The sequence below is a fragment of the Kryptolebias marmoratus genome, linkage group LG24 (genome assembly GCF_001649575.2).
Source record: "Kryptolebias marmoratus isolate JLee-2015 linkage group LG24, ASM164957v2, whole genome shotgun sequence".
NCBI lineage: Eukaryota > Metazoa > Chordata > Actinopteri > Cyprinodontiformes > Rivulidae > Kryptolebias > Kryptolebias marmoratus.
The window spans coordinates 20,735,190-20,750,451 of NC_051453.1; the positions used below are offsets into that span (position 1 = coordinate 20,735,190).

Consider the following 15,262-nt stretch of genomic DNA (forward strand, 5'->3'; position numbering starts at 1 on the left):
CATCTGGTAGTCTGACAAGTCTGTCATGGTAATTTGAGTCTTGTCGGACGTCTGGGTGGTTCAAAGTAGGTGAAAGGTGTGGGCCGCAGACCTCCCAGCAGAGGCTGGATTCACCGTGAGCACGAAGCAAGCGGGTGGATTTGACTCAGCAACAGGTGTTGACTCAAGCTGTCTGGACCCTCGGGCCTTTCCACAGTAGGCAACATAGCAGTAAACACTATTTAAGTTTAAGGATAAGGCCAAGAAAAGAAATCCTGTGTTCTTCTCTTTAAGAATACCGATCTGAATGACTGAGTATCAACTCTCAGTTTTTAAAATAAACTTTAGCTTTATAACATGTGAAAGATGACTGTTATCTGGTGATGCATTTGTAAATCACTCTAACCGTCTATGTGTTGTTGAAGAATATAACCTGGTGGCAGTTTGGTATGTCTGATTCTAATGGATTATTTCCATCTTGCAGTGGTGTGTTGGCTAGTCCAGGACAAAGACTTTGGAATTAGAAGATCTCTGTACATTACACACAGGACTGACTGTACACAAGTTCAGCTGTCTTTTCATAAATTAAAAAAAACCCTATTGAACAAAAAACACCCTTCTGGTGTTAGGTAGGTAATAATTCAGCATTGGTGTCACATATAGGTTCAGTAAACCCCGCGTTTCACTGTCTCCCCATCCTCTGTTTTGTTCAGGTCTTAAGAGACTAATGTTAGGAACTGATGTTTATGTGACTGACTTTTTACCAATGTTTACAATTTTTTTGTGTAATATGCTGCACTTATATCTTCAACCAATCACATTATGCTTACTCATGTCTAATCTGTGACTGACACAATCTAAGCCAGTCATAGTAAAGTTATGTCATGCTAGGTCTTCACCAGTTAATCTACTATAGTGACTGGCTGACCTAACGGTCAAAGATTCAATGGGTCCAGGAACCTGTAATAGCCAAGTAGTGATAAAAAAAATCCATAAATACACAACAACATGCTAATTTGTGTGAACATTTTTTTTTAAACTGAGTGAAGTCTCAATATTTAGCTATTTGTAAAATCAGTAAGGTGTTTAAAACAAAGTCAGAGGAGGCAGAGGAGATGAAAAAGGTTATCTGCAGCTTATTTTACAGCTCTGTGACAAATCCATTTACTTACCAGCTGCCGGTTAACAGCTTACATTAACAGGTTCATTTAGGACGATGAGACCTAAATTTGCAACCAGGGACACAAGTTAATAAAGATTTAATAGTTTTATTATCATGCTGTAACTTCTCATGCATAGATTCACAAAGAAATGAAGAAATGTCTCAACAATCCAACACATCTAACAGGGTATTAGTTTGTTTTTATCTCAAACATTATGTAAAACACTGCAGCAAATTATTTTAAATTCAGTTTTCTCAGAAATAAAAGATGCCTGTCCTGCGTTATGGTGCACGTTTATGCTTTGAGGTGTGCTAAAAAAATAAAATAAAAGTAATAAATAGATATTAGAAATAAATAGTCATTGTAGTAAATAAAGCTATAGTCTGGTTGATAAGGGAGTTATACTGTAATTCTTTTTTTATTTTGGTTTTGTTTTCTTTTATTGTTAATATTAAGGACAGTGTTTATAGATTTGCAGTGACAGAGGAAGCCAAGTTACCTGAAGCTGTTTGGAAAAAAACAACAAAAAAAAAACATTTCTACAGTCAGCAGTTTGCTATAAAATGCACAATCAAAATTTCAGCTCAACCGAAAAGCAGAACACCCCACTTCTGTTTCCTACAAAAGAATGTGTACTTTTACTTAAAATTGGTAGAGAGAAGTTGGAATCAGCTGAAACAGAATCAACACATTTACAAAGATCGGAAATTGGAACTGGTCTAGAAAACTCTGATCGGTGCATTTCAACAGAATGTTGACTGATCATTACACTGCTTGCTCACAAATGGTACCCTCGTGCTTGGAAATCTTTTACTCTGATTTGAAAGCTTAAAATTTCTGTGTATTTACAGCTGTCTGAACTACAATTACATATAGTTCATTACTGCAGACAGAAAGGAAATTGCCTCTAACAGCAGTAAACTATGACAAAATATCATAAAAGCTCAATAAAAGCTGTAGTTTGTGCTAGTGTTATTGAGAAAAACTCATTTCTTTCTAGAATTTCTCAAGAATATTTGGAAACTACTTGATGAACAAGCCATTACACCCGGCCCTAGCTCAATACATTTCATTGGAGGAAACAACAATAAACAGACATTATTGTGGCAACATTTACCACATCGATCGCCCACCACATGAAGGCGGAGGCAGACAATATTGTTTTTGCCCATGTCTGTTACCAAAATATCTCATGAAGCACTCAACAGATTTTAATGGAACTTGCAGAAGTTACTCATCATATACAAGGAGTCAACCCAACTAAAGACTGACCAAGGAGACACAAAAATGGCTAAAAGTCAGGCAGTTTCCCCAACACATATTCTAAGACCCTGCGCAAGATCTTTGTTTCAATTTTTTGCCATGATTTTTGTCTAAAAAAGGTGATGCTCATGTCTTAGAGGGATTCTAGGCCTTTAATTTTTTTTTATTATGAAGGATAATCTGTTCTGGAGCATTTCTTTCATTTTAAATATGTTTTTGAAAATAATAGGTCTTTCCAAGAAAAAAAAAAAAAGGTAACATTTCCGAGCCATCTAAAACGGTGTCTGGACAGGACAGTCCTCAGACTGGTTTGGACCAGTGGCGTCACTAGGCCTGTTTTAGGGGGGCTTCAGTATATATACACCAGCACCAAACATTATAGTGTACATTAGCTGGCATTTAATAGAGTATAGTAATATTCAATTCACAAAATAATTAAAAAAAAATTTATATGTTCATTTTTCTTGTTAAAACTGTAAACATATTTCCTGTTTGTTGATGTTCTGAATAAAAATATAATTGGTTGCTTAAAACATTTACACAGTAAGGTATCTTGTTAAATGTGTCCAAAAATGTGGAAAAGCAACTCAGGTTTTGTTAGCTGTTTGAGAAATTTTGTTCTCGCCCACTACGTTTGCTCACATCCTGTGCATCTCCTGGGGGCTCAGCCCCCCTTGTCCTTAAAACCTAGTGACGCCCCTGGTTTGGACTGTAGACAGTGATAAGCTATAAGGACTCCTATGTTGGACAGGTGTTAACATACATGCTGGCTGTAAATCAATCCGTTAAGTGTACTTTTCTCTGTATTTACACTCCACACCTACAGTGGAAAAGACACGTTTAGATGTGGAAAAGCCCCAGCGGCTGGCTTGTCTCGGAGCCGCTGGACGCATCAAGGTCACCACTTGTCACAAAGCAGGCTCAGACCGGCTCCAGCAACCAGACGCATCCACGGACGCAGGACAAGACGGGCTGTAATATTGGTGAAGCTGCGCGGAGCTCTAAAGTCCAGGTTCCTAACATTAAACCCGAACACTTAAGTATCTATTATACATTGAATTTAACTGTCTAACAGGACACACAGCAGCATGTTTGGCTAACAGAACTGGGCCACACCACCGCAGTTATATTTAATACGCCTCGTGTTAAAGATGAGCTCCGCTCCAGGTACGCACCTTCACGGGGAGGGTGGGTTGGTTCAGTTATTTAGGCGGCCGTGGAACCGAACGACACGTCCTGTTTGAACGCCATTCTCCGTTTCGCTCGCCAGCACCAGGCCTGTGTGCGGGGCTGTAAGCGGCTTAGCTCACTTCCCCCTCTCCGCTTCAGATGGTCGGGTCCTGCTGCCTCCGGCTGCTGGACGAGGAGGTCTCTCACCAGCTCAAAAATGTGTCTCATTCCGAGTCTTCAGGACCGTCCACTGGGTTTGTGGCAGCAGGAGAAGCTTTATATAATGATGCTCAAATCGGTATTATTTCAGCATCCTCCAGCCTCCAGGAGGGCGGCCTGTATGGAGGACTGAAAGCGACATAATCAAAAAAAAAAAAAAAAAGTAGAAATATATATATATATTACTTTTGCCTTTTTCTTACACATGCGTTTCATCAAGTAATGTTTATATTTTGGTTATTCCTTATGCATTTCTGTCAAGTAATGTTTATATTTTCCTTTTGCCTTTTCCTTACACATACGTTTTCCTCAACTAATGTTTATATTTTGCTTTTGCCTTTTCCTTACACATTTCCTCCTCTTTTTTAATCACCATGTGCATTTCTGCCTCAATATGCAAATGAGGAGGCTGTCTTCTTGGTCCAGCTCCTCTCCTATTGGTCAATAACCAGGAAGGAGCAGGATCCATGTGCAGATCGATTGTTCATGCCTGTGCTCTGGCTGTTTCAGGAGCAGTGTTGCCAGGTGTACAATAATTATCGTATTTGTACGATATTTTGCCCTCTGTACGATGTACGATCAATAATCCCAAAAGAGGCCAAATATACGATAATTTGACCATTCCGTGAATGTGTGGTTGTAATCGGTTGTAATCAGCCTGTCGCAACTGCCTGCCAGGTTTTTTTTTTTTGTGAACCCTGAAGGCATCTGTTTCCGGAAACAGATGTACGATTGGCTGGAATTTTCAGCCAATCGTGATTTTATAAATGTGAGCTATGAGTGACGTGTATGCGTTTGCCTCAGAACAACGGCCATGATTGGCTGAATAGTCTGCTGTGCCCGCCCCATGAGTGAGGAAAAAAAAAAAAGAAAGAAAGAAAGAAGCAGAGCCAGTCTGGAAGAAGAAGCACTGAGAACCTGTCAGACACTATTCAACACTAGAGTGACTTTAGCGCTTCAATAGACTTGTTATTTTGGTTATGACGGGTGTACGATAATTTCCCTCAAAATACGATAATTTTAAGTCTTTGGTACGATAATCCTACATTTCTGATCTGGCAACACTGTTCAGGAGAACGCCTCATTTGAGAGGAAGTGAAGTCTAGCAGAGATGTCTCAGACAGCTGCACAAGAGTTAAAGCACGTTGGTAGCTTAGCTGATGGCAACACAGTCAGTGATGACTATTTATTGTTTCCCTTTCCAAAGCCCCAGAGCGCAGAGGAGGCGCGCTTTTCAGCACGACACCGTCCGTCATTCTTTCAAATAGTATCAGTTCGATACACCTTTACCCCCACCTGTAGCTGACATGCTCTGGCGGTGGCCGGTTAGTTGCTTTGTTTGCCTCCACCCTAAAATCTGACCACTTTTTCTCCACCTCGGCCCCAGTCCTCTCTGTCCCACTCACTGAAATAACAGTGATAATAACGTGCTGCTGCTCACAACGCTTTGTTTTTATTTGGAACTCCACGACTGCGGCTCCCAAAACTTATATTTTTCTGTTCTCCACCTCCTTGACCAGCATATCAAGTTCTGCCTCTGTGAAATTTAGCTTCTTCGTTCTTTTCTCTGTGGTTGCCTTGGTAACCATGAAAGAACATTTGCCATACAGCTGATCAATGTTATTTCATGGCTTTGCCACTCGACCCTGGAAAGGCGGGTCAAGTTCCTGGAGAAGGTGCTGGGATAGGCTGCAGTCTCACAGGAAGACCCTCTGCTCTCCGAGTCGGGGAACCCGGTTTCATCCGAGTCCGACGAGGACGGCTTTTCGGTCAGAGTCCAAGCTTCCAGCTGGGCAGACCACATGGATTATGTTGATGGGTTAGCTGGAAATGAAGAGGGTGCTGCTCAGTCTCAGTTTCAACTGGACCCTCATCAGGCAGACAAGGACGTGCTGGACATTGGCCTGGACGTTCAAGGTCTGTTGGAGGACGAGGATGAATTTTTGTCCAGTCATGGTGACCAAACACAGCGTATCTCCCTAAGGTTATACCTTCAGACTACAGCTCCATGACTATTGAGCTCTCAAGCTTTTGCCCACCTCCTTTTGCATCTGAGGAGCAGAGGAGGTTGTATTCCTTGTGTCCTTTACGTGCACTGCACATTTACGTTGACCGCACACAGGATGTGAGATTGTGTGATCAGCTGTTTGTGTGTGTTGCTAACCCAGGCAAGGGCAAGGCTCTGTCCAGACAGAGACTCGCCCACTGGATTGTGGAAGCTATTTCTCTAGCTTACAACAGCAGGGGGCTCCCAATCCCGCATGGTGTGAGAGCGCACTCCACCAGGGGTGTAGCAACATCCTGGGCTATGTTTAGAGGCATACCCGTGAGTGATATCTGTGCTGTGGCCAGCTGGTCCTCACCAAGCACATTTGTTCGGTTTTATCGTTTGGATGTGACAGCCCCTTCTGTGGCTCACTCTGATCTTTCTGCTGGGTCTAATGTCCCTTTTACATGGGCTCTAAAGGTCCCAGCTCCACTCTACTCCGCTTGCTTTGCGTGTTTTTTCATCTGCATTTTTTCGAGGCCAGCCCTGCTTTTTTGGTCCCTGCTTCTGAGTAGGGCAAGCCGGGCCGGCCTTGCTTCGTGGGCGGCGCAAGCTTAGCTCCTGTTCACTCATTGGTCATGGGTGTGACCAGATGCAAGCATAAAGAGCGAACGGTAGGAATATAACCAACAGCGTTAGCTTACCCTGCAACATTTCTGCCGTCTGTCCCCCAGCTGAAGGCGCTGTAAAGCCTGAAATCTCCGGCGGATAACAGCTGTCCTACTCTGCGCAACAATCGCGGCATCCAGAGCATTTCTTCCACTGCACCTCTCTTCCTGAAGTCTCAGGAGAATCCCAATGAGTTTAAAAACAGCAACAACACAGGGCCAAAGTTGTCCATAGTGCAACGTTGTTTACACAACTTGTGCCAAGTTTTCGTAGCGCACCCCCCACCCCCACGCGGCCCTACCCCCCGCAACACAAGGAGGCGTTCCTCTGCTACCGACCAAACTGGCCGGTGTAGACGCAATGCATTCTTTATAGAGCCGAGCCGAGTAGAGTGGAATAGAGCAGGACTTCTGAATTAGAGCCCGTGTAAAAGGGGCATAAGGTGCCGCACTAGTGTGCTGTATTAACCCAGGTTTGATTGCTGCTCTGCGGGGCGTTCATATATGTCCCAAACTACATGTGTTGTACCGAGTAAATCGACTGAAAGGGAACGTAATGTTATGCATTTAATTACTGTTCCCTGAAGGAGAGGAATGAGGTACAACACATGGCTGCCCCGCTGCTCAGCCAGGCTCGGTGAAGAGCGGCTATTGAACTGAGGAATGACAGTGATGACGGACGGTTACATAGTGCAGGCGGGGCCTGTCACTTGTCATCATCACGTCATTACGTTTTTTAGAATAAAGGCAAAATGTTAGAAATAAAGGTAAAAGGGAACCAAAAACCAAACCATCATTGGCACAATAACCTCCTGTATGATAGTAACATTTTGTCGTGACTTTACACTATAAATTTTAATTCTGGTCTAATATGGTCAGTAATAAAGTTCAGCTCAAACTTGTTAAAAAAAGGTTTCATGATGTTATGTTGTAGTTTAAAAAGTGTACCCATAACCCAGAGCTACAAAAATAATAACCAAATACAGTTGGTCCGGTAGCAGAGTGGGGTTCACTTCATTTGGTTTAGTCTTGAAACACTTATTTGAATTGTTTCTTAACATTTCAACTTTAATTAAAAACAAAACAAAAAATTCAGAGGTAAATGGTAAAAATCTTCCTCTTTTTCACCGCTTCAAAGGGGCCTACGTAAGTCATTGTAAAACCCTATTAAATCTCAAAAACAAACAGGTAATACCTCATATCACACTGAAAACACTGATGTCATTTTCTGTTACGCTCTTCAGATGCTGCTTGGTGTAAACTTGCCGTAAACCAATCCGATTAAAGACCGTCTGTCTTTTGTTGTTGTTGTTGTTTTAATAATATAATGGTTGAGTTTACTGGTTACCAACATGGACAAATCGTTCAAGCATCATGTTTATGAGAAGCGGTACATTTAACAAAACACATAAAAGCACACATCTCTGTGACATAACTTGTCAATTTTAATGCACTTTAAAATGCCAGCTTTCTACAATACAGAGTTAAGTCAAGTTATAACTGGTTTAGTGTCATTCCTATGTTTTCCCCTGATGCAGTTCTCCTGAAATAACAGTCACTTGAGATAAACCTAATTTACAAACCCTATTTCAAGAAAAGTTGTCAAGTTTTCTCAAATACAACAAAAACTGAAATAACAAACTCGATTTAAATGCTTAAATATTTTTATTTAATTTATCTAAACCACTATGTTACAAGGACAAGAATAAATAAAATAATTTAGTCTCCACTGATTGATTCTTTTATGATTACTTTAGAAAAAATATCAAAGCAGCATTCCTTGAAGGAATCAGCCGCTGCCTCTGCAAACTTTTAAATAAAGACTTGACCTGATTTATTAGGGTTTGACACGTGTGTTAGGGATGGGTGTCAGCTAACCACACCAAGTTTTAGCTGTGTCTGTAAAGTTGTACCTATTTTTGTATTTCTAAGGTCAATTAGCTGTGAACACCATCTTGTATCAGGTTGACTCCAAAAGGTAATCAGTTGTAGATGTAAATACAATGAATACTTTCTCAGTGTCAATAAAATCCAGGCAGTTGTGAATGAGATATTTTGCTAACAGACAAGTAGACAATGAATATGCACACTGGCACAAGCAATTACATTAACACCTGCATTTCATGGTAGCAGGCAATGATGAATAAATGTAGAATTTAGAGCCAGCAACATTTCAAAATAACAGACCAAAAAAACAACAGTAAATAAGTACAGAGAGTGTAACAACTGACATCATTCTGGGGGATACTACACTCAGCAGAGTAACAGGTGACACATGCGGTCTCAGAGTTGAGTATAAAATGAAGATCCACTAAAGCTGAAGGCGCCCTTTCCAATAAAAGACTACCTCAGTACGCTCTCCAAGATCTGTTTAAATGTGGATAGATCACAATAAATTGGAAAACATTGTCAGTGTGAAGGCAATCATGATCAAATTGTTAATTTCCCAGAGTGCGCGCACCACACACTACATGCCTGTCCTGGCACGACTGTCAGGATGCAGCTACATGCAAGAAGATCATCCATGCCAACACAGCACGACCACCACAGGCAAGTTGTTTCTATGACCTCATCAGAATCACAGTTGTGTGAGAGCAAGAGGCTGGCGTTGCCAGTCCTGCTTCAGATCCTCAACAACCAATCCACACTGGGCCACACATCTCAGATATGCTGTCACAGCTGCCACCACTTGTGCACCCAGGACCCCAACACAAAGAGAAACTACCATGGCCTTGTTACAAAGCTTTCTGCATGTTCACAACCTACGAGGAGTTATCACACAAGTGTAATGGGGAGCCCATTGTGTTCTGAACATGTCTGAGGACCTGCCTGCAGGACGTGTCAGAAGTTGTGCCAAATGTTTTTACATGAGGTCATCGCGAAATGTGAAGGGGGCCATAGTCCTTCCAAAAATGTTTGATCATCAAGCATCACTTTGTGCCAAACTCAGTCAAAGAGTTATTGATCAGTTCAACTAAAATATTCTCAATGCAAAATTCAAAGAACCTGGAGAAAATTCAATAGCCAAAGGCAGAAATCACTGATATGTGTGTGACCTTCAAGCCTTTGAGCTGCACTGTGTAAGAAACTGTCTTGCCATCTTTGCCAGTAATATAAAATAACCTCAGGAGTCCTTTGAAAAACCACTGTCGCTCAACACAGTCCACATTTGCTTTATACGTTTGTATTATTAAAGCAACAAGTCATGTTTTAATTCTCCACAGAAACTCAGCAGAGTTCTCTCAACCTGAGCCCATCTCAGATGGACAGAGAAGTATAGTACACATATCCTCTGCTTAGATAAGGTCAGTATTCAACTTGCTTTTGGGAAAAATAGAGATCAGGCTCTACATCCCTAAAACAAGTAACAATTATGCTACTGTCAGCAAAGGTGATGAAGGCAGCATCTATAAAGGCTTGCTTATCTGCAAACATATCACTGATTCCAAAATGCGTAAAATTACAGCTTTGGACATTTGCTATCATAAAAGGCATATTTTACCTGATCCACAACAAACTGACAAATTGCAGATGTAAGTTTTTGTTGTGGTTTTGAAAACCCTCTCAACCTTTTTGGAAAAGTGGTTTTGATTTGCATAAATATTACAGTACAATGCTTCTAGCCTACACTTACTATAAGTGAGGTCTCTGAGTTAGACTTACATTTGGTGATATAAATGTTTAATGTAGCAATGACAGAATAAATAAAAGAAGACTAATTGACAGTATGGACAAAATGATTCATTCCTAGCAATTGATAAGATAAATATTACACTTCTTTCTTTAAAAGAAATGAAAGCCAGCATACAGTTAGATTGACATGAGGTTTGCAAGCCCTTTCTGTGATGACTAAATAATGTTCGGTATACAGATAATATACTTGGGACCTTTTATCAAGGAAGTAGGACTGTATATTTTCCCAAAATGCTGAACTATTCCTTTTATAAAGGCTTTGTGGCTGAAAAATATGTCCCTGTAGCTGCCATACTAACCATGATGATATATAGATATGCAATTATTCTTATGTTTAGAAAATTGATTTTAAAAAAAAGCAAACAATAAAAAAGCAAAACATCAAAACTAACTTATAAAAAGGGAAAGTAGTGTAGTACGTAAGTTTTACAATAACTTCATACAAAACAAAAGCTCCGAGTTGACCGAACAAACAAGAGGCACTGTGGCTGCAGTAAGGTGTCTCACTCAGCCTTCATTTGGTCCCTGACATCCGAAGGCAAAGTTTCAAACATTGCGTCCTCCACTATAAGGCCACTCCGTTTCAAAGCACGACAGGAACCAAGCTCTTGTGGCAGAAACTCAAAATGGTTCCCTTTGAGTTCCAGGTAGGTCAGAAGAACCAGGTAAGAAATTTTTGGTGAGAGCACCGACAGCGAGTTCTTTCCCAGCTTCAATGTTTTGAGCTTTTTGCAAAAGAAAAGTTCATCGGGTAGGTTTTCAAGTTTGTTACAAGTGACAGAGAAGTAGTGTAGACTCTGAAGGACTCCAATTTCTGGTGGGATGAATCGGATGTCATTGTTGGATAGATCGAGGTAGCGCAGCTTGTGGCACAGGAACAGGTGCGAAGGTAATATCTCGATCTTGTTGTGACTAAAGTAGAGGCGCTCCAGGCTGCTGAGCTTTTTGATGTGCTCTGGGATATACATGATACCATTGTGCCAAAGTTTGAGACACGTGAGCTTCCGAAGATGCTGGAAGCTTAATATCTCTTCAATAGAGCGAAGATTATTCTCTTTCAGGTCAACCATTTGCAGATTTGTCAGGCTGAAGATTGCATGCGGAATGCGTTCCAGATCACAATGCACTATCTCCAGCTCTATCAGATTGGTCATCTTTTTCAGGTTGTTGAGCATTACTAGCTTAGTGCCATCACTGTGTAAGTACAGCCGCTGCAGATGGCTGGACACATCTACAATTGACTGGGGTATCTTGGTTAAATTGCATTTAAGGTAGAGAGTTTTTAGACATTTCATCTCCCGCAGAGACTCAAGAACTATATTCTTGGAAGCATCAGGACTGAGTGATCCAGTTAGATACAGTTCCTCTAAGTTGCGCAAACCGTACATCCAATTTGGAAGTTCCCTGTTGTCATCAAACTTTACACGAAGGACTTTCAGGTTTTCTTTGAGGAAGGAAGTAGCAGTTGTGTGCAGCTTCAAAGAGCACTGGTAAAGAGACAGCTCCTGGAGGGCTTCCAGCTGAGAGATGGAGGCAGGGATGGTGACATTGTTGATGATCTCAAGCTTGAGCGACTGCAACTCCGTCAACTCAAACACTGTGTCGGGTAAGCCGGGGAGCATAAACAGCTGAAGTTCGAGTCTGTCATTTGAGTTTATCTGGAGTTTTTGGCGCAATTTTTCAGCAGTCCATTCGTGATTGAGGTTGAGTTGTTTGAGCTTGTTCTCACTGACCTCGGAAAGAAAAACTGCAAATCGTTTAGAGTATAGCGGGTCGTACTGATCTATCATGTGCAACATGAAAGCAAAGTCATTTTTGACATCTGGGATGTCACTGATGCCTGTTTCCTGACGCACATACTCAAAGGAATATTCTTTTAGAGAACGATAGAACAGCCAGTAGGAGGTATAGAGACTTGTTAATCCATAGACAGCCACCAAGCACAGATAACAGTAAGACAGTTTGGAAAAAAGATGAGCCATGGTGTGATTACACTGAAATTCTTTATAGCCTGTCATGTCCTGGATCTCAACGATACAATTTACTCTGTTCTTCACTTCATTCACCAGAGAGCTGTTATAGGCAATGATCAGGAGGAACTTAAACACCTTGAATACAGTCTGACGAACATACATAAGGTAGAGGATATCGCCTTCTTCAACATGTAGTCGGAACTTCTTCACTTTTTCGAAAAGAGCTTTAGCTTGTTCGCCTTCTTTTTTATCAAGAACACTTGCTGGCGGCTGGTCCACTACAATCTTTTCTGGGATTGAACGGAGGGACTGCGTCTTCTCAAGACTTCCTTCTCCAGGAGACACACCAGCGCCAGATTGAGATGTACTGCTCTTTTTCTGGTCCTTTTCTTCTGGGTTTTCTCCAGACACCTCAGACAAAGCACGAGTGGTCCAGGGAGAGTCAAAACACTTGCCAAGCATTGAGATAAAATGCTCTATTTTAGAACTTGAGCCAGGGAATTTGAACCAGAAGTTGCTGCATACCATGAAAACTAGAGTGTGTATGAGAACCAGGTAAGGGAAGTACTTGGCATACCAATGTAGAGCCTTCTCATAACACATCTGATTGATAAAACTGTACTGTTGCAGATCCAGATCAGTTTTCAGGCCTGACATTTCTTTCAGCACATCCGATGTATTGGACTCCAAAGATAAGAAAGAATTTATTCCCACTTCAGTGATGTTTTTGGAAGACGGTTTTCTGTCTGGAAGGCATATAATCTTATCTTGCATCACCTGTAAAAAACAAATGACAAAGAAGATTAGGAAAATGTTTCAAACATACATTTAAATTCAGCTTCCAATATTTTTTTAAATTTACCAGTATTCAGTTAGCTTTTTTCAAGAGTAAAGCCTTTTTTAAACAAATATGTGATCAAACTATATATATCTTACATAAATCAGTTATTATAACTATTATAGCAGTAGTTGTAGTAGTAGTAGTAGTAGTAGTAGTAGTAGAAGATAAACCCCTTCCGTATTAGAAATATTGAACATTTAATTGAATTCTGTGTAAAGTAAGACAAAACTACAAACAAACAGTGTATAAGTATAAATGTTACTTTGGCATTTTATTCTGTGTTGTGGAATTAGAGAAAAAAACATCCATATATGGTTTTTTTCTGTTTGGAGTTTTGTTGTTGGTGTTTGTTTGCTTATTTATTTATTTATTTTTGGTCCTTAGTTTCGTAGAATCAGAGTAGTTTAATAAAAAAGTCTAATTTAAGGTTTAGGTAAGTACAATAATTCTGACACAGGCAGATATTTTTTAAATACTGACATAAAAGATAATCCTAGTCTAAAACTGTCACGAAAAGGGTGGGCGATATGCATTTCTTCAAGAAATGCTCAGACTTTGTTTCTTGTTTTAACTAAGATAACTGCAAAAATTGCACAATCTACAAAAATATTTCAAAGAATGTCTTTTTTTTTAAGTTGTGGTAATAAATTTACCAAAGTTTTATAATGATTGTACATTAATTTATTGTTGCTTGTTTCATGTAGTTTGTCAGTTTAACCTGTTCTTTTAAGTGCAAATGAATGTAGAGAAATGTGGAGACAAGTTAGAATCTGTAAATAACTCTTGCCCATGATGTTTACTTGAAAGGTAAATAATGAAAAGCAGCTGCTTGACAGCAGTGCTAATTACAGGAAATGGGAACTTTAATTCATTGGTAGTGTGCTTTTAATGAGTGCAATCTGTTGAGCCTTTTAAAAGTCAGATACTCAGACTGTGTCACTGCTACATGATCTAAAACCAATACAGCATATTTCTGAACAGTAGTCACAAAATGACATCACTGTTGCAGTAATGGCAGCACATGAAACATTATACTGCAAAGGCGGGTCCGATGAGGTTTTTTTTCCTCCCGACAGTTTTACAATTTTGTTTCTGCCTTTAGCTCTAAATGAAGGAATACTCTGTCAGGCAGCCAAATAACAAGTAATTACACAAAACTGCATGTTGATACAGCTCTGACCCGTAAAGTAAACTTAGCTGCAAAATAAATTGTCCACTCATTTTGCAAACTCTTAGATCAAGTACAAACAGTTCTGTTGAGAGTGAAAAACAATAGCTGCTTCCAACCTGACAAATATCCTGTTAACAGTTTTCTTCTCAAAATGTTTTGATGTTATTTCCAGAATTTCCACTATGGAACTTTACTGTAGCCAAAAAGTATCCAAACAGAGGGGAAAGTCAAGGGCCAGGCCACAGGGTTTTGGAATCTGATGTTTACTAAAAGGGGCAGGGTGGGGAAATGTTTCCACTGCCAAACTCCTGATGGGGTGAAGGCTTTCATTGCTGCACTCAGGCCAGGCTGTAAAAACACAGAATTAGTGTTTTTTAATTTGTGTCAATGCAGAGTGTACAGAATTTTGTTGTAAATATCAATCGAAGAGCGTACAGGTTGTAACTGTAACTAGTTTTATAAAGCTGCAGTAAACAAAAGAATCAGAGAAACTGATTTCATTTGATGAGTTGCAGTTCCTTTCACTTACAGATAGCGCCCTATGATTTCAACAATGTGGAATATGCGGACAGTTTTTTTTAACAATGTATGCATTTTTCGTATTTGACATTTGCAATAAATGAGACTATTTTGGCTGCTGCAGGCTCCTGTAGCCTCCTGTCTGTAGCTGCCTGTGACAGCGGGAGGGAATTAGTGGAGGGGGGGAACATAACAGAGAGCCGATGCAAAAAAATCTGCTCTGGGTGGACAGAAATTACGACATTTTATACTAAGCACAAAAATTACAGCAGAAAATTCCCCATGAACAAGTTCTGAGTAGGTTTTGCTGCCACATAATTGACTGCAACTGCAATAAAACATGACTGAACAGTAAGATCAAAAAAGTGAGCGAAGTCACTTCAGGTAACTCTTCAACACATCAGCAATAGCAAGATGTCAGTTTATTAAATACTTTCTAGCAGTAGTACTGCAGAATTACAGGTCAATCTCCAACCTCCCATTCATCAGCAAAATTATTGAAAAAGCAGTTTTTAAACAATTAAATAACTTCCTAACAATAATAAATCGCTTTGACTCCTTCCAGTCTGGTTTTCGTGCTCACCACAGCACGGAGACGGCCCTTGTAAAAGTGTTC

General features: G+C 40.3%; 2 protein-coding genes across 2 annotated transcripts in view; both read right to left on the minus strand.

The window, feature by feature from the left end:
* Nucleotides 1–3,916, minus strand: part of lrrc8db (leucine rich repeat containing 8 VRAC subunit Db) — a 27,070-nt gene extending 23,154 nt beyond the window's left edge. Inside the window, exon 1 of the mRNA XM_017425235.3 lies at nucleotides 3,581–3,916. The gene's annotated coding sequence lies outside the window, so the exon portion shown is untranslated. The remainder of the gene's footprint in view (nucleotides 1–3,580) is intronic.
* Nucleotides 3,917–7,872: 3,956 nt separating this feature from the next.
* The window catches only part of lrrc8c (leucine rich repeat containing 8 VRAC subunit C), a 16,209-nt gene continuing 8,819 nt past the window's right edge, over nucleotides 7,873–15,262 (minus strand). Inside the window, exon 3 of the mRNA XM_017425213.3 lies at nucleotides 7,873–12,892. Within this exon, the coding sequence (XP_017280702.1) occupies nucleotides 10,646–12,892 (2,247 nt within the window). The 3' untranslated portion in view covers nucleotides 7,873–10,645. The remainder of the gene's footprint in view (nucleotides 12,893–15,262) is intronic.